Source organism: Falco biarmicus, chromosome 12 (genome assembly GCF_023638135.1).
Source record: "Falco biarmicus isolate bFalBia1 chromosome 12, bFalBia1.pri, whole genome shotgun sequence".
In the NCBI taxonomy this organism is placed as follows: domain Eukaryota; kingdom Metazoa; phylum Chordata; class Aves; order Falconiformes; family Falconidae; genus Falco; species Falco biarmicus.
Genome location: NC_079299.1, coordinates 11,854,309 through 11,878,786, shown reverse-complemented (window position 1 = coordinate 11,878,786; position 24,478 = coordinate 11,854,309). Strand labels below are relative to the sequence as shown.

At 40.2% G+C, this 24,478-nt stretch overlaps 1 protein-coding gene across 3 annotated transcripts in view; it reads right to left on the bottom strand.

Moving 5' to 3' along the window:
- The window catches only part of LPGAT1 (lysophosphatidylglycerol acyltransferase 1), a 67,167-nt gene that overhangs the window by 12,005 nt on the left and 30,684 nt on the right, over nt 1-24,478 (bottom strand). For all 3 annotated transcript variants that reach the window (XM_056357349.1, XM_056357350.1, XM_056357351.1), the window contains 3 exons: nt 20,560-20,655; nt 17,099-17,372; nt 8,213-8,339 (listed from right to left, as the gene is read on the bottom strand). In XM_056357349.1, coding sequence (XP_056213324.1) covers nt 8,213-8,339; nt 17,099-17,372; nt 20,560-20,655 — 497 coding nt within the window. The remainder of the gene's footprint in view (nt 1-8,212; nt 8,340-17,098; nt 17,373-20,559; nt 20,656-24,478) is intronic.

Here is a 24,478-nt window from a genome sequence, read left to right as displayed (position 1 = left end):
CTATTTATACTCTCTTCTGCCTATCTGCTGTGAAGAGATAAAAAGACTCTGCAACCGAATATTGTGTTTCATGGTATTTTTGAAGGACAGATGCTTGCTTACACAAGTCTGAAGATGGTTCAGAACTACCAGAACGTGTGTGTGGGCTCAGGACAGTGGTCTAGGATTACCTGGCTTCATACGCCGTTTCCATTGTAAACTGGAGATATTCTTCACCTCCACTTTCACTTCTCCGTTACCTAACGGGTAACAACTCTACAGCCCAATAACCTAGCTAAGCCTGGTATTTTTCCAGAGATGCACCTCCTGGTCTGAAAACATTATTACAAGATCTTACAAGATGCTCATTAGAAATAATTTACAAGCTGGCACTTTAATGGAGTAGCAAAGTAGTGTAAGTGATACCAATATTGTGAGAGACTAATGGAATGCAGCACGCCACTTTCTTGCTTGAATCCATCCAGGCTTTTGTATGAATCAATACAGCGCCAGAACACTTGAACTTCTGGATATAAACTCTGTTTCTTAGAAGTTTAAAAAGCAATCACCGTTACAACTAGTTTGAATGAATATTAGTGCAGAGTGGAAAACAACTGGTTTTCCAGTAATGCTACACTGGCTGTCACAATTTAGCAATGGTAAGCGCGAGTGTATTTAGAAGCATTTACAAATATATTTTTAGATTTTCCAGAGCTATTTTTACAAGTGGAACATTCTTACTAATGACTGAGCTAAATCAGAGATGAAATGTTTAAAAAAACCCTTAAACTCTGGAAACAAGCCCTTCCTGTAGCAGAAAAGGTGAAGCTAAACTCCCCAGTATTTATACTAAACATACTGCCAGTATCATTGTTCTCTGTCCATCAGATGGTTCAGTCTGGGTTCAGGACAGGTAACTGAGAAAGCCTACTGTTACAAAACTCTTCCAAACTGATCCAAAACAACAGCGGAAAGCCACTGCTCTGACTGGATCTCCAACCATCAGCTGCGAGGTCTGCCAGGTCTGCTGTTAAAAGATGCAGGAAACAGTTTCTTCTTTCCAATGAGACATGGCATCAGGTGTCACTGTGGACAGCGTGAGCATAGTCTTGGCTCTACCCCACCTTTGGGTAGCCAGCATCAGGAACGCCACTACGAGCAAATTTTGCTGATCTTGTGAAGAAAATGAAATGTTACCAGCACATAGAGCTGTCCTGACAAGGAATAAGGTCAACAGGTAATATCTGAAGCTTCTAGATTTTCTTGGGCACTTGAATCTCTCTAGCTTTTGGACAAAACTAACCTCACATTGTGCGAAAATAAGAGCACCTTTGTTCCTGGTGTGTCAAACAAGGAATCTAAGAGCACTGAATAAGATAACCTGACCAGAAAATTCAAGTGGAATGGAAATATTTCATTTCTCACCAAGGGAACAGCTACTTTGCTATCATCAGGGGGAGGTGGGGAAGGGGCTAAATTTCAGTAACAGCAGTGGCACCACAGGTTGCACCCGGGAAGTTAAGCGTGTGGTAGAAGTAAAGACTGAGTTGACAAAGCTGTCTCAGTAATGAAGCACTGTCTTCTAGCTGGAGGTTACCCATCTGCAGCTGTGAGGTGACAACAGATGTGGGACACTCCATATAGCTGACTGAGGGACAGCAACTTTCTTAAACCACTACACAAATGTGTATTTTGTCCCAAACCAGAATGTATTAGCATAAATGATAGTCCAGGAAAGAAGAAAGGATTTTTAAAAAAGGAGATGTAACTGCCAAAGACATACTGGCGTAACTAAGAAATCATGGAGACTACTAATTGTGGAGCTACTGATAGGCCATTCCTCAAAAGATACCAAATCATTTTCAGAAATACAGCATTTCAGAAACATTTAAACTTCTTAAATGGTCCTTATTGGAGAAACAACTTTTGATTCTGTATTAAAATACTGAAGTTCACGGGTACCACCTTGAAGTACTAATTGCCTTTCACCATCTGTCCTAACCCTGAATTAAAGTTCTTTATTACCCCCTGCTTTTTCCTAAATCATAGTATTTGTTGCTGTTTCAACGACTCTTTAAATAAACTCAGCACGATGAAGGTTGTTGGTAGCTCTCAGGCATGAGATTACTTGCATTTAAAAAGTGTATTAAAATATACTGCCAAGCTAGACACCCTTCACATTTCTGCAAAACTCATACAGCAACCACGATGTTTTCCATCTTATTTATAGCTAGGAGTCTAGTTTATTTCAGTAAGTGTGTATCAGTGTAGACACAAAAAAAGAACTTCCTCAGCAGCCGAAAACTTGCTTCAACAGCAGCACAGTACAAAAACTGGTATGACAAAGAAAGGTGACATAGTACTTGTCCGCATTATGGCACAAAGACAGCTGAGTCGGCTGGAAATAGCGTGGTACTTTCACGCAGCATTAAATGCAGCTATCGTCTGCGGTGGAGGCGACTACGGCTGGCTCCGATGTCGGGGCCTCTACACCGCAAGCACTACCGCAGTGCCAAGGCAAGGAGGTATGGTCATACCCAGGCACGACCCAGCAGGAAGCTAAAGCAAGAAAACCCCAACCCCACGCCATTCTCAACTGAGGGGAAGCCACGCATCGTACAGACTTCACAGCCAGGGTCTTTGCAATTTTTGTCTCTCGGGCTTGGACAACAGAGCTGCAGCACGTGGGAGATCTTACTATTAGAGAAACTTGGAGACTAGCTGAGAAACACCAAGTCAGTAGACTAAAGAAGTGACTGGTGTTAAGAAGAAAAGAAATAATCCCATAGCTCAACTCACTGTGGGGAAATGGTGGGAGCTGAGAATAGCAGACAGTATGAAGTCTTGCTACACAGACCCCAAACCACGCAGCCCATTTCTGCTGAGTGTAACTGCAGTGATGCCGGACTTACAGCCAACGCACATCACAAAACGACCCAAGCATAAAGCTAAAGCATTCTGAGAAGAGGAAACAAACCTTCCCAAGAAACTTGTAATAAAGGGCAGGTCTCCCAGTTATGCTTTTAGTTAGAGATGACTTGCACCTTCCAGCTTTTTTTTTTTTTTTTTAGTGCTTACTGCTTTAACAGATGGGTTGAAAATCCCCCCAAAAATGCCAGTGCCATTCGACCTGGAAGAAGTTAATTAGATATTCTCTTTCAGCATTATGTTTCAGGGAGCAAACCCAGTTTTTCAGCACTTTCCAATGAATTTTGAGACTAATCTGTCAGGGTCAAAAAAATGATTCAATAGTTAGAAGGGCAAGTTCTTACATCTTTGTGTTCTAAAGAAACTGAAACTTAGTAGCTGTCCTTTTTTCTAGGGAAGTTACTTTTGACATCCTGAAGAAAATCAGGCCACAGTTTAGCCTGATTATGAACTTCAAAAAAACATGTAATTTATACTGTAAAATGAAGTTTGAAAAAACAAGGTTTAGCTCATCATCAGAATTGAGCTTTACTGGATTAAACTGATCCTCCTCTGCTATTTCCATCAGCTAGCAAACCATATAAAAATGAAAACATAAGGCTGCTTGCTATGTCCTCTACACTCATCTGTTATTCCCGAGGTAGGATAAAAAATAATCCTGCAGTAAAATCACTATGAGAAGAGGAAAACACTAGATTCAAAAGACCACAAGGCAGACAGAGACAGGCTGTGACCAAGGCAATCAGCAGAAAGGACTGACCGGGCAACCAGAACAAAAAGCTCTGCAGTCTCCCCTGCTCCAGTTCAACTAGCACAGAAAACGTTGCTTTTTTGCCCACCACTGTCATGCATCAATTCCTTGCTCTGGGCTACTCTAAAAGGGGAAAAGCATGTTTCAATCCCGACTGTCCTTTCACACAGTAGAGATGGCATCTGGTCACAGAATCACAGAATGATTGGGGTTGGAAGGGACCTCTGGAAATCATCTAGTCCAAGCCCCTGCTAAAGCAGGTTCTCCTAGAGCAGGTTGCACAGTCTCGCATCAAGGCAGGTTTTGAATGTCTCCAGAGCAGGAGTGATTCCCAGCCGCTCTGGGCAGCCTGTCCCAGCGCTCCGTCACCCTCAGTTTTTCCTCATATTGACATGGAACTTCCTGTGCTACAGTTTGTGCCCGTTGCCCCTTGTCCTGTCACAGGGCACCACTGAAAAAAGCCTGGCACTGTCATCTTGACACTCACCCCCTAGATATTTGTAGCCATTGATAAGATCCCCTCTCAGTCTTCTCCAGGCTAAACAGGTCCAGCTCTCTCGGCCTTTCCTCACCAGCGAGATGCTCCAGCCCATTCATCACCTTCGTAGCCTTCCACTGCACCCTCTCCAGTAGCTCCCTGTCTCTCTTGAACTGGGGAGCCCGGCACTGCACACAGCACTCCACATGCTGCCTCATCAGAGCAGAGCAGAGGGCAGGATCACCTCCCTCGACCTGCTGCCCACGCTCCTCCCAAAGCACCCCAGGATCCCATTGGCCTTCTTGGCCACAGGGCACACTGCCGGCCCGCGGGCAGCTTGCTGCCCACCAGAGCCCCCAGGTCCTTCTCTGCAGAGCTGCCTTCTGGCAAACAGGACAAACCTCAGCCACAGATTTAATCCTTGCCTACACTGTTAAGGACAAAAGAGTACTTAATACCAAATTGTTATCAAAATCAAGAAATACTGAGGAACCACCTCAAATCTGTGACCTGCAGAACAAGTGCCAGCGTTCCCAGCTGCCAACCCCAGATACTCTAATGGCTCTGTTACAGCAATGTTTTGGTCTCTTCATGGAAGATGAACTTAAAAGTAGCAGTTCAGGTTTCCTGGTCAAGCCGTACAGCTATGCAGGTCTGCTGTATCATCCTCTGCCCAATGGATTGACCAGCTCCCAGGGAGCAACGTGGGACAGAAACTTCCCAGGACACTTCAGCACAGTAAGACACTCTGCATTCCCAAACAGAAGTGCCAGGGATGAGAGGAAGGAGGTTGACAGGGCAAGGATCAGCTAACTGGTCACGAAGTACAGCTGTTTGTAGCATGCGCTGTTTAACCAGCATAAAGGGGTTTGGTGTTTTTCCATAACTGCTCCCGATGAAGATCTGACACAGAAACAGGCTCAAGACATCATTGTGTTTTCAGACAAGTGAGGACAGTACCCAGGAGGCACACATGCAAAGCTCCTGAGAGACAGTTTTCCACTGGCCATACCTGTAATTTCAAAAATGAGCTCTAAGAAATTGACGTCAGCCCACTGGGCTTCAAATATCTGGCTTCCTGATCCCCGAGAAGGTTTAATACAGCGACAGCAGAGCTGTAGTGTTTTCTTTAACTCCAGAGAGAGAGTTGTTCCCTACTCTTCCCTGTCCACCACCCCCAGTTTCCCAGGCACATGGCTCCATCTTCACAGGTCCTCAGTGGTACCAATAACTCTGTTCAAACCATCCATACATGATTTAAAGTTGGCAAAACCCTGAAGGTGCCCATCACGTTACAGCATTCTGCTAAAAAAATAACTCCTAAGAAGTCTAGTCAAGGGATCTGGGAAAAAAATAATCACTTGCTCTAATGCCCTGAAGGGAATCCAACAGGACAATTTCTGTATAAGCAACAGAACAGGATGATGCAACATGAGTGAAGTCATGTACATACGCTGTTGAGTCACTCTCTGCTAATCCTGCCATGGATAAATATATCCTTCATGTAAAACAGAACAATATTCTTAAAGCCACACAAAAATATCTAAAAATAATTTTTATTGTCAAAAACACTGAAGGTGAAAATTCACCATATTCATTCCAAACTACAGCTCTAATTCCAGATACGTTAAAAGGTCTGTCTTAGCATATCATAGCTAGATGACACACTTAAGCTGGAAAAAAGGATACAAAATCAAGATGACTTTTTTGGTATAGAATTATTTTGGCTAGTTAAAGAGAAGAGCTGCAGAAGGACCTGACAATAGTTGCAGACAAAATTAAATACCAGTAAATGCAAGGCAATGAACACTGGGGAAGGAAAAAACACCAGCAGCTATGCATACGCTGCCACGGCCTCTAAGGTTAGCTATTTATTACTCTGGTAAGCGATCCCACAATCCCTGTGGGGAATTCAGGATGTCAGTCAACTCGCAACCTAGTTGTAGCATAACCAGAAAAGACACAGACAGAAGTAACAAGATAATCAGGGAAAGGCTTTTGCGTAAGGAGACACCAAATAGATGAAAGCTTGTTGGGCTGGGAGCTAAGGCAGGATATGAGAAAGCTCGTAAAATCACAGGCCAGGGAGAGCGCCACTGAGGAATGATTCATCCACTTCTGGCACAACGTAGGAAACAGGCTGCACCCACTTAGGGCATCAGGTGGGGAATTTAAGACAAGCAAAAAGGAACTGGTCCTGGCTGCCACTCTCAAGAACAGTTACACGTTGTGTCATGGGCAACTGTAGGGTTTAAGTATAAGCAGGTTAAAAATGGTATTAGACAAGTTCATGAAGGCCAGGTCCATCAGCACCTACCAAAAGAACGATCCAGATGCAACACCTGCTCAGAACACATCGCAGCCACCGCATGTTTACGTGTGGAGGGACGGTGCACGGGCTGCCTTCCTGCACCTTTGCTGCTACTGCCCGCTGTCACAGCCAGAGTACTTTGTTAAATACATCTTTAAGAATTGCTAACCTGCATCCAACCAAAGCATTTACAGTCTAGAGGACTCATGCCTAAACTCGACATGCCGATTTAAGAATTACCAGGACTGGAAAGTTAGCCAAAGTTCCACTTAAGACCCTCTGTTTGCACTTCAGAGGTATTACATCCAGCACTCCGCCTTCGGAGACATGCCACTGCGCTAGTTTCCATTTGGGGCATACTTCAAATGTTTTTAAAGGTCAGTCGTAACAACTAGAGGTTATTAAAAATAAAATAAATCTTAAGAAAGAAAAATAAAATTGAGAGGCTTGTCCTTGTCCAAACCAGTGATTTAGACCCTCTGGAAGAAAACAAACCTACACCCAACAATAAACAATTTCTAGTATTTTTTCTTAGAATTTTAGTACTAGAAGACTGTAATATTCAAGTTCAATACAAGGAAGGTTACATCATCTTTATGCTTGTGCTCAAAAATAGGTTTTGAATATACACATTTAGAAGCAGGAAGTTAATTCAACTTAAGATAACCTTCTCTCTTTTTCAAAGTATTTTTAGAAATACTCTTCAGTAAAATTCTAAATACCTTCAACTTGCAATTATCCCAGATATCTGAGAGAGTACACTAAGGTGACCTGAATAAAGCACAACAGATATTATGGTATCTTACGTAAATTAGGGTGTAAGTATGTTCACCTTCAGAAAAACTTGAAGGCAGATTTCTATAAAAAGCACGGACAGATTTTAAACATGGCCGTGGAAAGGAACTCCAGTGAGCAGCCTGGAGTCTGCACCACACAACACTGACACAGCAGCAATGCTGGAGAAGGTCATTCCCAGTTAAGCCAGATCCCCCCAGGGGATCCACACGTGGATATCTGAAAGCTTACTGTAAGAGTCTAAAAGCTCCCCAAAATCAGCAAAAGGGAATTAAGACAAAAAAAATGCAATTTTGAGATAAAATGTGATCAACTTATTTGGTATAGAAAAAGTGTTAAAATATTTCTGGAAATTTCAGACATGCAATTAACTGCAAACCAAAAGCAAAATGCAGCTTCTCTCTCCATTAGATTAGGTCTTGAGACAAAGAACTGCTGAGGAGGAAAGTTTTAATAGTAACCCATCCTAGGTGTCGATGAGAGTCAATTTCCAGAGTGTTGCTCTGCTCAACTATTAAGAGTATGCTTCGAGTCAAAAAGCTGACATTTCTTTGTCAGAAAGTTAAATACAATATATAACTATCTCTCAGGAAACCTGTTTATTTAATAACACAGTGATTTTTAATTTGCTGTCATTATTAAAAAAAAACAACAATCAAGATCGGTTTGCCAGCACCTTAGCATTACAGTGGAAAGGAGGACCTAGCCATCGAACATATACCTCACTACTATATTCAGCCACAGGACACTAGCCAAAAACTTAAATGTGCTAAGATACGGCATGGTCTCTGAACTTTTGAAAAGACAGCTGTGTTTTGTTTAGATAATGAGTTGCCCACCTGTGAGAGACACACATAAAGACGACATTGCTACAGATTTTCCATATCCTAAAACTTGATGTTACTAATTTGTAAGTACTTGGGGTTTTAGTATTTTAGTTCAATCTAAGAGTAGAAGGTTTATTTCCTACCTGTAATGTACATGTGTCACTGTTGGTTGTCGGTAGCCAAGAATCCAAGTTTGGATGTCTATAGGTTCACCTTTGGGATACGCAATGGTTGTATCAATCACCCACTGGAGGCCTTTCGATTTGCTCTCTAGAAACAAAAAGAAACATGGTATTAAAAGTAATCAGAACATCCAAGTCTTTTATTTGAGACTTACTCCATTTTTATATTACTTCATGAGGTATGAGGCACAAATAAAATTAGACAGCCAAAAATAAAATCCAGATTTCATTACAGAGCACAAAAATATTGTTACAAACTTCTGCTAGACCAGGATTTTATTTTCACAGTTATTTCTGTTGTTCTTACGTATTGTAGTACACAGAACAGAGCAAGTTCACTCACTGGGTGTGAATACAGTCACAAAACATGTTGGCCCAAAAGTTAGGTGCTTCCCCTCCTCTACCAAAAGGAAGTTAAAAAATAAAAATCCAACTTTCTTGGTCTGGACTTTAAGCACATTTACAACTGGGCCTTTGTAAGAGCTTGCAGTTGCAGCTCACTGATGAAACAACAGACATGCAGATCCCTCAAAGGTTCTTAAAAATCTGAGTTATGGGATAAAGAGTAAACACAACACTTTGTGCATTAAAGACAAGAAGGCAACAAATAGAAGATCGTCAGTTTTCACAACAGAGAGGAGATTTTATCCACAAGGTTCCAATAAGATGGATACCAGTGCAAGTTCAAATGCTGCTCAGCACATTTAGAAACCGGGAAAAAAAGGATCAAAGGAGGTGAAAATATTTGCTGTGGAGATGATTCAGGAGAGTCAAACTTAAATCCAAACATAGGTTACTACCAGCAATGGTCAAGGTCAGACACAGCCAAGCCATGATCTCCCTCTAGTATGTCTTCAATTCACAGGTTTGCAGAGGGAGAGCAGCAGACCTGGAAAGCAACCAGGAAGCAGGGGCACGCTGCCAAGATGGCACTTTGAGTTTATCTTGTCAACTTTATTCTGTGGGAACTGGAGCTGCCTTGTACCTGAGGTCACGTTATGTTTGGACTAGTATAGTAAGATGCTTACTTAATGTTTAATATCCTAGTATAGTGATATGCTTACATCATACCCAGCAGTATCTTAAAGCACTTAAAGGGTAGACTATTAAAAACAGCCACCTGTTGGCAGAAGCACGTAAGAGGTGTTAAGTTTTAGTACAAAGTACAAGACTCTCTGAGCCTGCAGCTGATATAGCTATCAAAGACGTACGACAGAGGTTGACAGAAACGCTGTCAGCATAAAGAAGGTGCACGGGGACAGACTGTCTTTCTCAACACGAGAACAGGCATATTCAAAATGAAGCCGAGAGGAAAAGTTTTCAGAGTAAACTGAGAGAAATAATTATTTGTACAGAGGGGAATAGAACTGTGGGGAACCCCTTGCCAGAGGATGTCAAGGATGCCGAGTTGGGTTCGAGAGGAAACCGGACAAGTACACGGAAGAAATCCATTGGAGGGTTAACTAAATGGGCAGCAGCCCCCATCTGGCTTGGGAAACCTACCACACTGGAAACAAGTCCGAAACTAGGAGAGCACGTGGGAGAAGTATGATGCCTGTTTGCTGTGTTCACACTCTTCCTCTAATACCCACTTGGAGCCATGGACAAGATGTTGGGCTAGACAGATGTTTGCTCTTGCCCAGAATCGCCACTCAAATTTTACAGAAGAGCTACCACACACACGAAGAAATCTGCAACACACAGTCTGAGGCGCACTCTAAACCCCACTTATTAATTAGCACAAACCAGCACATACATGCAAGGACTGACTAGCAAGTTTCTACCTCCATTTCATTTCATTTGTGTTTAATTTAATTACATGTGAGAAGACAATTACAGCAACACTATCACATAGATCTATCAATTATTTTAACAAGCAGCTAGTGTTTTCAGTAGTGGTGTCTACTCAACAGCGGAGTTGTACTGCTTTGTTACAAATGTACGCACACTACCTGAATAAGGCTAGACAGTATTTCCTAATATTTAGGTAATGAGTTATTAGTAGCATGCAATATGCTATTCCAAAATTTGACCAAGAGCAAGCTTGAAGAGTTAAGCTGAAGCATCCAGTGTCACCTTCTGGAGATGCAGTATTTTAAAACCCTGACAAGACACATAAAATAAGCACACGAGGTCCCATTAGAGGCTCCAGTCTTGCCAGCATCATGACAGAGTGCTTGTCAAGTCTCTTAAGAAAAGCACTAACTACAGAGTCCTTCATTTTAAAAGTAGCAATGTATTAGAGAAAAGCCAATAACAAATTAATAGTAAATCCACAGAAGTATTCATTTAGAAATGGATTTCTGAACAAAGCCATTCAATTTATTATTTTCCCAGATGTAAAGTAAGAATGGATAAAGTAAATTGTCCGAGTAAGCAACAGAGATCATTTTAATTGCAATTAAAAAGTGCCAGATGAATATGGGCACATTATCTTATTATTTACAGTAAAATCTTTTAAAATCATTTATTAAATATTTAGCTAGTATTTCAAACTGTTCTTTCAGTGGTTAATGGTTCAAACTTCATTACGGGAAGACTCCTGCAGTCCTCTTCTGTGCTGATGTCCTACATTCTGCTTTTGTGGAGCAGAGCTGCTGCATGGATTCCTCAGACCAGCTCCAAACTCACCTTGAGCCCCGCCAGGACAGGGTGGGAAGAAAAACTTGCCTCTGACAGCCACCAGAAACCCCAGATTAGGGGAAGAAAGGAAAAAAAAAACCCACACAACAATTTTTCTGAAGGTAACAACAGCCTCCATAGACCCTCCTTTAGAGCAAGCAGGTCTTAGCACAGCTCCCTCCATGTACAATTACCAAGACATGCTATCAAATCAGCCACAGGCATATTTCTGCATGCTCTGGTTTAAAATAAGCCTTACATAATCATCCAAGATCTCACACTGCCAAAAACCTCTGAGTCACCAAGGATTTCAGAAAATCAATTGTGAAATAAATCTTATAGTGCTTTCGGGGGGGTTATACCATGTTGCACCCTGCTCATGAGCATATTTATGTTAAAGACATGAAGCTCTAACAGATCCTGAAACTGAAAAAATACCAGACAACACAAACACAACACAAAGGGTAGGACCTCAGTCTCTCTGAGGACACTGCTTTCAGGCCTAAGCAGACCTTTGAACAAGAATAAACTCTATTTTTTAAATACACACTAACAGAAACTCGGAACAGAAAGATTGCTGCGTTAGTTATAACGGGGTGTGAATCAGGTCTGGCACATGTAGCTGAAAAAAAGGCAGTTGCATATACCTGTTCAAGAACTCCTCTTGCCATGCTTGGCTTGGCCAATGCAGCCATGGGTGCTTCTGCTTGCCAAACCCTTTTTCTACCTACTTTCTACCTGCCATTAGAAGACACCCCCATCCTTCATTCCTAGCACCTGCTGAAAGATTGAGCAGCCTGCCTGCTGGAGACTGCAGCAGAAGAAACTGTTCAGAGGCCAGATCTAAGCAGATCTCTTTGAGCACTAGGGTTTTTTTCTGTGGTATCAGTCTGCTTGCCACTTTCAGCGCAGGTGGAGGATTTTGATTCCGCAAATTGCCTCAGAATGTGAGCAGCCTGATTCTTTTTGAAATAGTACATAAATGTTCAAAACAGGCCTGCAGGCATCTGTCTACACAGCTGCATCCAAACTACGTAGTAACAATGTACCCTGGTATGCATGGTACATACTTGTGTTGTGAGTGTTAAGAGAAGACTGAACAGTCACAGCTAACAGTAGCTTTCTGGCCTAGACAAAAAAATCAAAATAAAATTTAAACAGTTTCTTAACTTCTTGGTTGGTTGGAGATTTTTGTGTTTGGTTTGTTGTTGTTTGTTTTTTAAGTCACCAGCAGAGACAAATTTTTGTAACTATTCTCCTTGTTTTTGTTCTAGCTGTGGATTTGGTGATAGCTGCTTCTTATTTAGTTATGAAGCGACTTACATCAGTGTCTTCAAGGCATTCAGTGCTTTGTCACCCTCTACTCTCCTCTCACAGCATATACCTGACTGTCTACAATTACAAATTTCATGCGGTTCAGAGCTTCTCTTCATCCCCTCTCTCTTCTTCCCTGGGTTTACCCTCAACCAGTGCTAAAATCCAGATTTGACTATGCGCAGAACTCTTCAAACCCGCCAGCACACCGTCAGTGTTTACCACTGAGAAAAAGAGCAAGTTGCAAAGACAGGTTTCAGCAGGAAACCTCACCCCCAGCCGAGCTCTGGATGGTGCGATACTGCCAGATTGGATCTGGAGTGGGAAAGAATGCACCAGCCAGGCCTGACCCTGAGGACCGCAGCTTCCACTTGAAAAAGAAAATACTTACTAGCATTCACTAGTATTCAGGTGTGGTTTCCTGAACACTTACATCACCCTGAATGCAGCCAGAAGAGGCTGTTGCCTCCCCCTGCACAGTAATGCATTCTCGTAACTTGCCCCTTGTTCTCTACTTATCCTCATGTGATCAACTGGACCATTGACCCTAAAATTAACTTTTTTTCTCAAAGATTAGCTCTCAGATGTAACATTTTATCATTCCCAGATTTCTCTGTAAGAAGTCACCTGGAACAAAACAAGAAGCCCCTTTTCCAGGATTAAAAAAAAAAAAAAAAAAGGCCTTCCCACATGTTATTCCAGTCACATTCCTCATATAACAGTGAATCAAAAAGTTTGATTTAAAAAAAATATCAATTATGAAGTCCAGTGTCCAGCTCTGCAGAAAAGAAAATTGAATTTTTCTGACAAAAAGCATCAGAACTGAATGTACTGTGCTGCATTTGAAAGCAGTAAGATAAGATTTCAATACAGCTTTAAGCAAACTCATAAAAACCTCTGATCAGATGCCACATGGTAAAATAAAGCAGAATTAAAAAAAACATACTAGAGCAAGCCTGATCAAAAATAAGCTCTGGAAGGTTTATCTTCGGTGAACAATTGCTCCAAACTCCTGTGAATTGGCAGCTGTTTGGCATTTGGAACATTTTACTAGTTCTAAAACTCGCAAGATCAATTCTTACTAAGTGAAGGAACATTGTACTTGCAACTATGCCAGAGACTAAGTGTCCTGTTAAAAAAATTAACAAACCCGAACCCATAAAATACCCCCGCAGGCACGCACCACCCCCTCTCTTACAGGGTGAAGGTGATGATGGCTATGCATCAAGCATTTCTGTGCTGCCTGTATTTCTGTTCTGCACTAAAAACTTCTCCTCAAATGCAGGTGCTGGCTGCAGCCCTCTGTTTGGGCAGCACCGTACATGGGCCCAGAGGGATGCTTTCATCAGACACCAGAATTAACTTACACCACCTTTTCAGGCACAGACACCACTTTACTACATTGTGTGTACTTTCTAGCCTCAAAGGCACTCAAGCCATCAAAAGATAGTACTATCTTTCCTATGTGTTTTTCCATCCTATTTATTTAGAAATAAAATTGTAAGATTTCCTTAAATTAAACAAGTGTTTCAAAAGGCAGCAAAAGCAACAACTGTTTTAGTCATTTAACTTGGTATTTACCAGCAATAAGTTAAAGTTCACCCTGATGAAGGCTAGTACTTGGGACTTTAAATATGAAAGAAGGCTTGGAAAACTGTTAGGAGGGAGGAGGAAATTAAGACAATAGAGGCTGTTTGCCTTGGAAAAGCAACTGATACAGAACTGATCAGTTTAAGTACAAGAATAATTAAATATTATTGATCGTCTAGCTCAGGAACATTTGTTCTTCCTGTCACTTTACAGAGAAAGAATCAGGTAAGACAATGTGGAAAATTTATAACTAGTACAAAAATAAACTGAAAAGGGGATTGGTTATTAAGAATAGTATTATCGTAAATCAAGGCTAACGAAATTCTGGGGAGGCCAATGAACCCTTGCACTTCACAACATAAACCCACCTCTTAAGAAATGGACAACAGAAATCAGATTAGAGACCTTAGAGAAGGACAGATGATGTAGCATTTATCTGTTGCACAATTCTTGAACTATTGAAGGCCAAAACTTCAGTGACAATTGACGGACAGAAGCAAGCTGGGCTGGGGAGCTGACATGACGAAAGCACTGTACGCAACTGGGTTAGTACCAAATTAGGGTGCAGAGTAATGGTATATTACAAATTAATCATCTTTCCTTCTTTCACCCAGTAGTATACACCGTTCCAGCTCAGGAAGTAGAACGCTATAAAATCTACAATGGTATAAAAGCTACAAGCATCATTTAAAATTAATTAAGTACTAATAAAGTGACAGCACTCAAGAACACTGCAACTGTTTATCATGACTCATTGTAACACAGCTACCCAGGAAACTCAATAGGAAAGGGACACAATTTTTGATGAGGAGGAATTAACTGTTAATCTACAAAGCAATTTAAAACTGGGTGGGGGAGGGAGGTGAACTCCCATCATTATCAATAAAGCTCGATGATTAACAAAAAGATTGAGAGAATGATACATAATGGAGAAGAAAGATTATTTTAGTAGGCTGAATAATTTGGTAACCCAGGACACCAGGAACGTTGCTAAATAAGATAGTATAAAGTACAAGAAGCAGTGCAGAGGAGAAACATTTTCAGCCAACCATGACGTTCACGTGTGATGCTACTGACAAAAACGCCATTTCTCAAGCAAAGGAGTACAGTAATGATGCGCAAAAGTTTATACGCAATCTCTAGGCAAGACACCAGGGAAACCTTTGCTGTATACACCACATCTAGTTCTAGCACCCACCGCTCAAATGGCCACCTCGAAGAGGACACAGACATGTTTGATTTCAGGTTGAGCCAGGGTTTTTCACGTGGTTTTAAAAAACTGGGACAGATAGAACAGGTAAAAAGCACAGGTGATCACTAACTTTTTAGGCTTCTAATTTTATATTATAACCTTAGCAGTTTATACAATTATACTTCATTCAACTGAACATTCTTCAAAAATTTTCTGAAGTGGCAGTGGCAAGAGTACAGTAAAAGCATTTGGGAAGCAGAAGGTTAAAGGAAGAATCTTCTATAGGAGATACTGATCAAGAATTACCTTTCATACATCTCTGAATGGGAAATTTTACCATGCTAGAAACATTTTTGTAAGCTTAAAAGAAGAGAGGACTTAAACACTCTCAGCTTCATTATGTATCGATATTACTCTTTCCTAGCATATAAAATTTACTTTTACTTCCCTTCTTCATCCCTTTTATTATGTTTTCATGTCCATTACTCTCAAAGAATGATAGCTGAACCCACACATTTCTTTCCTATTTTTGCCCATTTATCTTTCCTTCTGTTTTTTTGAGTAGAGCGGACAGATGGGGCTCCACTGTATTTGTGAGACAATTCCGTTATTTTAGCACCCAGTTAGGTCAACCACTATCAAATGCTCACTTGTCCAGAGTCTGAATCATGCTGCTCAAAAAAAGAGTCAGGTTTGATGTTCAGCTAAGGTGATAGCAATCTAGGAGTATGAAAACATAAAATTGGTATTTGACAAGTGCTTTTGGTCCCTTTACAGAACTAGGGGGACTGTAATTCATCTGGGTAACTTCTTGCTTTTCATACATTTTTGCCTTTGAGATAGGAAGAAATAGAAAAGGAACAGGCCAAATTTTTCCCCTTAAAAAACAACAAGGACTGGGGTATACTGTTTCTCTCTTCTAAACCTAAAATTTTCTAAGACAGAAAGGGCTTTCTTCAGCTTTTCACTTCTGAATGTAGCCTGGAATATTCTGATGCATTCCATGGCTTGATTTTCAGTTCATTTAAAATCTTCCCTCCACCCCTGCAAGAACATAATCTCCATTAATTTCTTATGCTGACAAGATTAACTTCAAAACGAAACATCTGGAAGCGATTTCTGTATAAAGGTTCCTGCTAACCTTGAAATTTGACCTTCAGACAGAAAAAAACTGAAGTCATCTGCATATGTGGCTTCATCAGCATGGACCTTTGTTCCAAACCGCTAAACAACTACAATAATTTGGCTATGGAAATACCAGCACCACCCATCAACAAGACACCACCACAAACCCCCAGTCATTGTTTCTATATTAAGTAACAGAAACCTACAACTAGGTTAAGATCTAAACCCGCTCTTGAACGTGCCAGGAAGTTAATTTTAAAATCAAGAGAGTAAAAGCATCAAGTCCAATAACTACAGGCATTATTTATATCCCAGCCATACCCTCCCTCTACAGCCCAGGTGTTCCAGAACAGTAATGCTACAGGAATATTCTTATTCCCTCATAACTCTAACATAAGGCAGCAAAAACAATCCTTCAAATCTAGCCACCAGCAACAGTTAACTCCAGCAACAAAGGGGACAGTTCTCATAAAAATCTGCAGAGAACAGAACAACTCAAACTCAATAGCAAATAGTTCAGGAAGAGGAATGAAGTATACAATACTGGACGCAAAGAAGCTTCTACAGCCAGGAATAGAAATTATGAATATATAGTTTGCATATTCCAGAAATACTTTTACTATATTTCCATACTACCATAAACGAGGACAAATCATCAGTCTTGCTGAAAGGAGCAGCCCACCTTCCTCACTCTGGGTGCTCATTCCAGTATCTTTATATTTACCCATCATGTGTGCCAAGCCAAGCTTTCACACAGCCACACCATAGATTAAATCAAATTAAAACTACGGTTTTCTTTTTTTTTTTTTCTTTTTTTTTTGTCTCAACATCAGAAATAAAGTTAGTGGAACTAAAAGTAAACATGAAAACATTTATATAAATATGAATGTCCATTATGGATGTGTTTGACATTTAAAGAGACCAAATCAACACAATATTTTTGCTTAACTCAAATCTTACACATTCAATTTGCTTTTTATCCACCAGAGTGAAGCAGTCTTTACCTTTTATCACAGCATCTCCACCTGCTGGAGTTCCGTTTTCTTGCGGCGCTACAAGCGTTTTCAGAATTAGTTGTGTTGCCCCAAGTCTCGGCAGGGTGACATGTTTAAGAAATGGCAAATTGTTTTTCTTGGCAAATGCCTGGCTTGTTTCTCTCCTTTTCCTAAGAAAGCCACCTTCTGGAAATAAAACAATCCATTTCCGATTGCGGCTCCTGTAATATTTTTCTAGATGCTCCTTGAGTAACACAAGCTGCTGGTCACGGTGTGCTCTTCCCTGTAAGGATAAAACATTACCTAAATAAAATGAATGCTTAAAAGAGATAATATTAGACAGGTAAGTACTACATTTCTAAGATTTCTCTCTTTCCAGAGATAGAAATAAGCCCCTAAAACAACACAAAACAATGTTCTCCTCGGAGTACCTATGGTGGCCAAATTAACGCCACTTTACAGAAAGGCTGAAAAAAGGTCCCTGAAATTGAGAACGAAGCTCCTGATTTGATGACTTCTCCACAAGAGTGACGTCCAGACTGTAAGTGGGAACGTCACGTAACAGGAGGATGTATTTACAGAATTCCCTAGTTGTTACTGGGTCCCAAGCTGAATTTGCTAAACTGCATTCTGCAAACACAGTCTAGGGGTCAAGCTATGATTTGGAGGTCTGCTTATCATTAGTAATTTCTGCAAGCCAAACAGTATCCTTGCTTATACTATTTTCTACGCAGCTCTCCCCCCACCTCCACCCCATACTAGCATTGCAGAGGTACCACAGACAGACCTCGAGACCAGGCCTGAGGGGGCTTACCACAGCAGAACCACAGATTTCACCCAAACCTGCAACGCTTGAATGACTCATTTCTCCTCTTTGATGTATTAGCACAACTTCTTCACTTAAGACAGTAAGATATGTCCTTAATTACTGCAGAAGTATCTTTGATATTTTCAACAACAACCTTTTCTCTTCCGTCTCTGCACACTTGCAAGAGCAAGCTACACCAATTTTCACAGGAATGAGTTTACATCAATTAGCATTTTTGAGTGCTCCAAAGTGACTTTGCCAAATCACTCAAAAGACACAGAAGTCCAAAATTTAAGATCTCCTCAGCAGAGGTGATTTTAATTCTCTGAACTGCCACAAACCTTCCACTGTTTGGTGGTTGGCTGGGTTTTTTTATTAGAGGAAGAAGAGGGAAAGAGTGGGGTTGAGTGGAAGACAACAAGAACCAGTATTTTATTGAAGATTAGTCTGGTGAAAGTTTCTCCTAGATTTAAGTCTCACGATGGCAACTACTTCCAACTTACCTCATGAAAGGGAAGGAAAAAGCTCTGCCTGCTCATATTAATGCAATTAAAGAGTAACATAAACGTTCCTCAGTTAAACCAGTCCCTTCTCACCACACCACAGGACTCCAGGATAGCACAGCAGTTAAGAAAAGAGCAGTGAATAATAAACTTTTCACACATTAGATATTAGAACTCTCCAAAACCTAAACAAACCTGATGAATATGACTGGTGAATAAATTTCAGTTTAGCAAATACCGTGAGGTTTAAGATACTGCTGCAATACAGAAAAATCTACTGGACTAATGGGCAAGAGAGGAGTGTTTAAAAACAACCATGACTAGTGGAATACTGAGGAGTACTGGAAGATAAACCACAGTTAACGTACTGATCAAAAAGAAGAGAAAGCAAGTCATACAAAAGCAGAAGCAGCTCCTTAATATAACCAGTTCTTGAAGACCATGGCTAGCTGCTCACCATCACAGGGAAGGGGCTTGGCCCTCTTTCATTTAAAGGAAAGAAAAGAGATAGCAGCAGACTGCTGACAAATTCAGGATGCCATGCATTTCATGTCACCGATATGGCAAGTTACCAGCAGTCTCTGTTTCCAGTAACATTTTCAATGGGAGAAAAGAAAATACTAGCCAACATCTAGCAGACTTCAGAGGCGTTCCTAAAGCTATTGTTGGTGCTGCTCAGGAAAATTAGGCTAATGTACATTTTTAACAAATTGGATGTACTGTACCATGATCAAATTACATTATTTAACAGCGGGAAAAAAAAAAAAGTATTTGCTCATCCAAATATTACCTAGGGCCTTTCTATAGTTAGGCAAAGGATCATTACTCACTCACCTTCAGTGTTTTTGCTACACCCAAAGGCTAACTAATAGCCAAGAAATATTTTATTTTCAATTGGTTTATATTTAGACTCATGATGACATTTTATTTGTGACATTGTGTATCTCAGCCACTTTACAAAACGAAAAGCCTTAGTTTTTGCAGCTCAGTAAGGGTTTGATTTTGTAACTGGAATTGCAACATCACATTCAGAAAATTACAATTAACAAGTTCATAGCCACATGTACCTCAGAATGCGTATCTTGTCAATTTTAACTACTGAAATAGACCTGTATTTCACGAAGTGCCAGACCTGTCCTTTTCCATACTTTCACAGTACATAGTTGTTTATCTCTAGAGATCTGTATTTTATTATCTAATTTCACCTGAGGTTTTCTAACCATGCCTCTAGTCTTAGTGAGAAATCTCACTTTAGCTGTGATTAAATATTTCTTTATTTCGTTCTGAGTAAATTAGCTTCTCCTCCGCTGTAGAGTGAAAATTCATTAATTCTCTCTGGCTGCCTATACATTTGAAGTCCAGACAAATAAAAATAAGGAGAGGAAAGAAATGTGTATGCTGGATGCTGCAGTTCAAATATCTGGCAGCAGGTTCATGCTCATCACTGTACTTCTAGCGTGCAGTTTCATCAGCAACTACCAAACAACAACAAAAACCCAACACCCCACATTGGGAGAAATAACCTGAGATTATTTATTTCCTTAACATTTGAGATGCTGAGCTCAACGCATTCTTTCCCAATGCTCAAATAATAATAAACTGGTTCATTTCATGAATTTGTAAAACTGGTTCAAATAACAACTGATTCAAGAATCAGTTAATTACTACTTATGCAAGTCCATCAACACTTTAAACTGGTCTACTACCATGTCACCATCAAAAGGGATGGTCCTGCCTTTCCTTATCTGAAATTTTGACAATCAGAATAATGACCACCCAAACTCATCACACAGCTTCAAGGTCACTAAGGAAAGAAGAGAGATGCCAAGAATGGGCAGTCAGAAGTGAAGTGAGAGAAAGGACTGCCCATGTACTTCACTTGTATCAGTCTCTCATAAAAGGCTCCCAACATAATTGGGTTCCATAAACATTTGTATCTAGGCAAATAATAAAATAAGCTTGGAAAAAAGCAGTTTCACAACAAAGCTCTAAAAATAAGCTTGGAAAAAAGCAGTTTCACAACAAAGCTCTACCCAAACATACACATTACAGCATAGTTACTTCATCCTGCAAACCATCCAGGCGGTGGTGAGTCCCATAACACCACAATATTCCAAATATAAGGATAAAGCAAAGCACTACAACATGTTTCCATTTACCTGTCTTATAAAGAAGTCTCCGTGGATTAGAGACACAATACCAAAGTTTGTATACTTAAAAATATGATCCATCAGCCACATCATCTGACGGACAACCTGAAAAGTTAAAAAAAAAAAAAAGTTTAGTAAATACCAAGTGCAGAGAATTATGTATATACTGGTCCCATTCTTGTCACCCTCACAACAGCAATAAAACTAGCAAATAGATGAAATAAAGTCCTTTATGCCCCAAAGTATAAAGCAGCACAGGTGCCACACTTCTCCTTCAAGCGTAGGAATAAATAGCTGTCTTTTTGTAATATAATATATGGTTCTGCACTATTAGCCATATGCTGATTCCCGTGTCTTTTCACACAGGTAGCATAATGCTTCTTATTGACATATCACCACAATTTTAAGCCAGTTGCAAATGAAAACCACTTTCAACATTCATTAAAGTACACAAGACAACAGAGGTCTGTATTTGAAATCTCCAACTGTTTTACGTCTCCTTACATTTTTTTGCATTTGGTGATTTTGGGGATGAGATCATGTTGTTCTCGTGCTACTAATGTGCACATGCTCCATACATGCTCATTCTATCTACGAACAGCAGTGTTCACTGAGACCTATGCACAGCCCACATGCCGTTACTAATTTCTTTCATAGCAGAGCAGCCACGTGCATCCCTGAGTGTTTCATTAAATCATGCTCCTTGGCCCAGCCCAGACGCAAGGTAAGAAGGCAAAAAATAGAGGTTGAGCCATTAGATTCACTTTGACCATCACTTCTTACAGGACAGTGAAGGCTGATAACTATACCTGTTCAGTCCATTGAGATTTAAAATGGAAGAATTACTCCAGAAGAGGTAAATAACAGAAGGGAAAAGCTTCTCCCACAAGGTCTTTCCCCTCTATAGGTCCTACATGTAGATTCTGAGAGGGGTAGGAACTGCCTCTCCAGAACTGGAAAAATCCAGTGCCTCTTACATGCTCTCAATCATACACCAGGCTACTTGCCTTTACTCTTCCCTATGTTATAAGGCCACACCAAGAATGATTCACAGTACTCTTCCATTTACCACTGTCAAAAAAGCATACAGAGAACCATGACATCTCTCTGGTAGCCAGATTTATTTTTTTTTAAATCTTTAACACGAACCTTCTGCTTGGCACCTTTCAGTTGTTTAAAATAACATAATTTGAGGCAAAGACAGAAGGAAAGCAGTCTAAGAAATAAAGATTTCCTCTAGAAAATACAACGTACTGTTGATGTCTTAGTTGATTACATCTACTGCTAAAGTGTACTCTATGCTTCTCTCCAAACACCAGAGGCTTGCACAGTAACTGAAATACTCAGAATCCTTGTCCATGCCTTCAATACTACTTCTAACAAAATACAGTGAAAGATGATGGCTTTTACCTGTTCTCACATCTTCATATGTTTATGTGGAATTCACAGAAAGAAGCAGATCATATTTTATGCAAGAATTTATTTTGTAAAAGCAGCTCGATAATTTGCAATTTGTATTTAGAATTGCATGTATTAGTAAATCTTTCTTCCAAAAAAATCTAATTATCTCTTGGAATGCTCCAACTACCTATTCTCCCTTTTGACCACAGAAGCTATAAATGAATCCTTGGTTATATACTTGGGAAAGATAATTGTCACATACCCTGTTTCTGTTACTCATCCTTAAACAACTGTAGCTGGAATATGTTGCAAGAACATACTGGCTAAAAACATTTAAGATCCTTTATTGCCTTAGACACATTACTGGTCTCCCCGCTAAGTCTGGATGTCACATTTAGAAACTAGCTATCCTTGCCTAAGAGCGCATTAAAAGCATCTCAAATTTTGCAGTTTTTTTAATACTAGCGAACTTTCTATTTGAAGATCATGGATAATGCAAGAGCACCCACTTCTAGCATCTCTGAAAGTGGAAAAGGAAAACACATCTGAGAGATAAGGACAGCTCTCAAAGATATGAAAGGTTTTGCTTTGGAAACAAGCATCCGTTTCCTCTGTGACAGGCTAGTATCCTTTCCTGTCTGCCAGTGGATCTCTTGGCAGATGCTACACATACAAACGCACAAAGGCACGCTAGGCATTTGTGAGTGATAAAAGAAAAATTAGTTCCTAGATATAATTCCCCACTTGAGACTAATACTGGTCAAATGGTTTCTCATACAGCTATCCCTGGGCCTGTGTTAAATAAAAGAGGGTCTTAAAGCAAAAATTCTTCTCTGCAGAGATTCACATTCTTTCCATTTCAGTAAAGTAGAAAGTCTTAGGGAGAGGGAAAAGAAAAAGGTGTGCCCTAAGGACAAGAGTTAAAAAAAGCATCACTGAGAGGTGTTACTGCTCTCCAGGGCACTACAGTATCTTAAGTTCATGCCTACGCATCAGCCCAAAGATGACAGGCTGATGTAGGGAACCATATCCTTTCATAAAAACACCACCAACATTCCATTGATGATGGCGTAGCCTGCAGCAGTACCTGTATGACTGTCAGCGTTCATCTACTACTTTGGCATTTTGACAATTATTTTTCTATTATATCAAGCAGAAGTTAAACCAACACGATCTATTTTACCAGAGGAGATAAGCAAGCTTAATAATCTGCTTCCCTGGGAAGAAAAGGTTTGTGTCTTTCGAGGAATGAACATTGGTCCCTAGATGTTCTACGTCAGTCCTGGAGGAGGAACACTTGCCCAGGAATGCTAGTGCTTCTCTCCTCCCATACCGCTTTTTATTGTCTTTATTTAGATGACAGTACATTTATTCTGGAAGATCACTGCTCTTCAGAGTCTTAAGTCCATCTCCCCATGTTTTAGGTGACACAGAGCTTCTAACTAGGATCCCTGGACTTGCTCAGTCTTTTTGAGGAGCGATGCAATTGTGTCAAAGATCAGTGCGGCACAGAAGTTATAAATAAGACAAAACATACAGGCAATTTGCTCCAAGTGTGAGCAAACTCCAGAGCTCAGTAATTACAAATCTGCCTATAAGCCTAGGCAGTGGCAAGAAATACAAAGAGAAAATATTTTTATGTATGAATTAATGAATATATACACACACTCTAACACACAATCAAAAAGAAGGAGTTCAAAGAATAGGACACAATTATCTTGTTTGCAATCAGAAGGCAAATGATTAATGGAGATTCACTCTGTTCCACCAAGGGCGGAGCAGAGGACACTGCAAGGTACTGGTGGCAGCTTTTCCATCTAGTCTCCTCAGGAATGCAACAACGTTTATCAGATGAGTCTCTTATCACTTGCATTTCAAGTAGGTTTTAAGCAAAGACATTCAGCAGCATTTTGAGCACGTATTCATAGTTGTTTACAGGTTGAAAGAGTATTTGGATGCTGTTTAAGGTTCTTTTTGGTTCATCCTTCCTGCTTAAATCCAGAATGTAGAAAAAGCTTTTTAACACTTTTATAAAAAAAAAATAAATCTAGGTGTCTCCTATTCACAGGCCCACTTTCATTTCACTCTACACAGATTTCATAACAAAGCAACCTGAATAGACTGACTTTCATCTTTCAAGCACCTCTAACTTAACAATGAAACCTGGGAATGCATGTCTTGAAACTCGCACTCAAACACCTGCAAGCTCTACTTTTTTGTCTCCACTGCACTCCTTCCTGGCACTGCTTTCTGCTCTAAATCAAAAACATTGCCACATTTATCCGTTCTAATCCAGTCAGAAAGCAGCAATAGCAGCATTTTAACCTATTTCTCTTTTTAAACACATAACCTTTGATGTTTATGAGATCTCAAGTAAGTTACTTAGTTTCTTTTAACACTTACTTACACAAACAAATTGGAACTATTTCCTGAACTATATAAAAAGTGTAATTAGGTCACTTCTGATTCACCTGAAACCCTGCTCTGCGTGGCTTGCCTTAGGTAACATGTACTAGTCAAAACAATA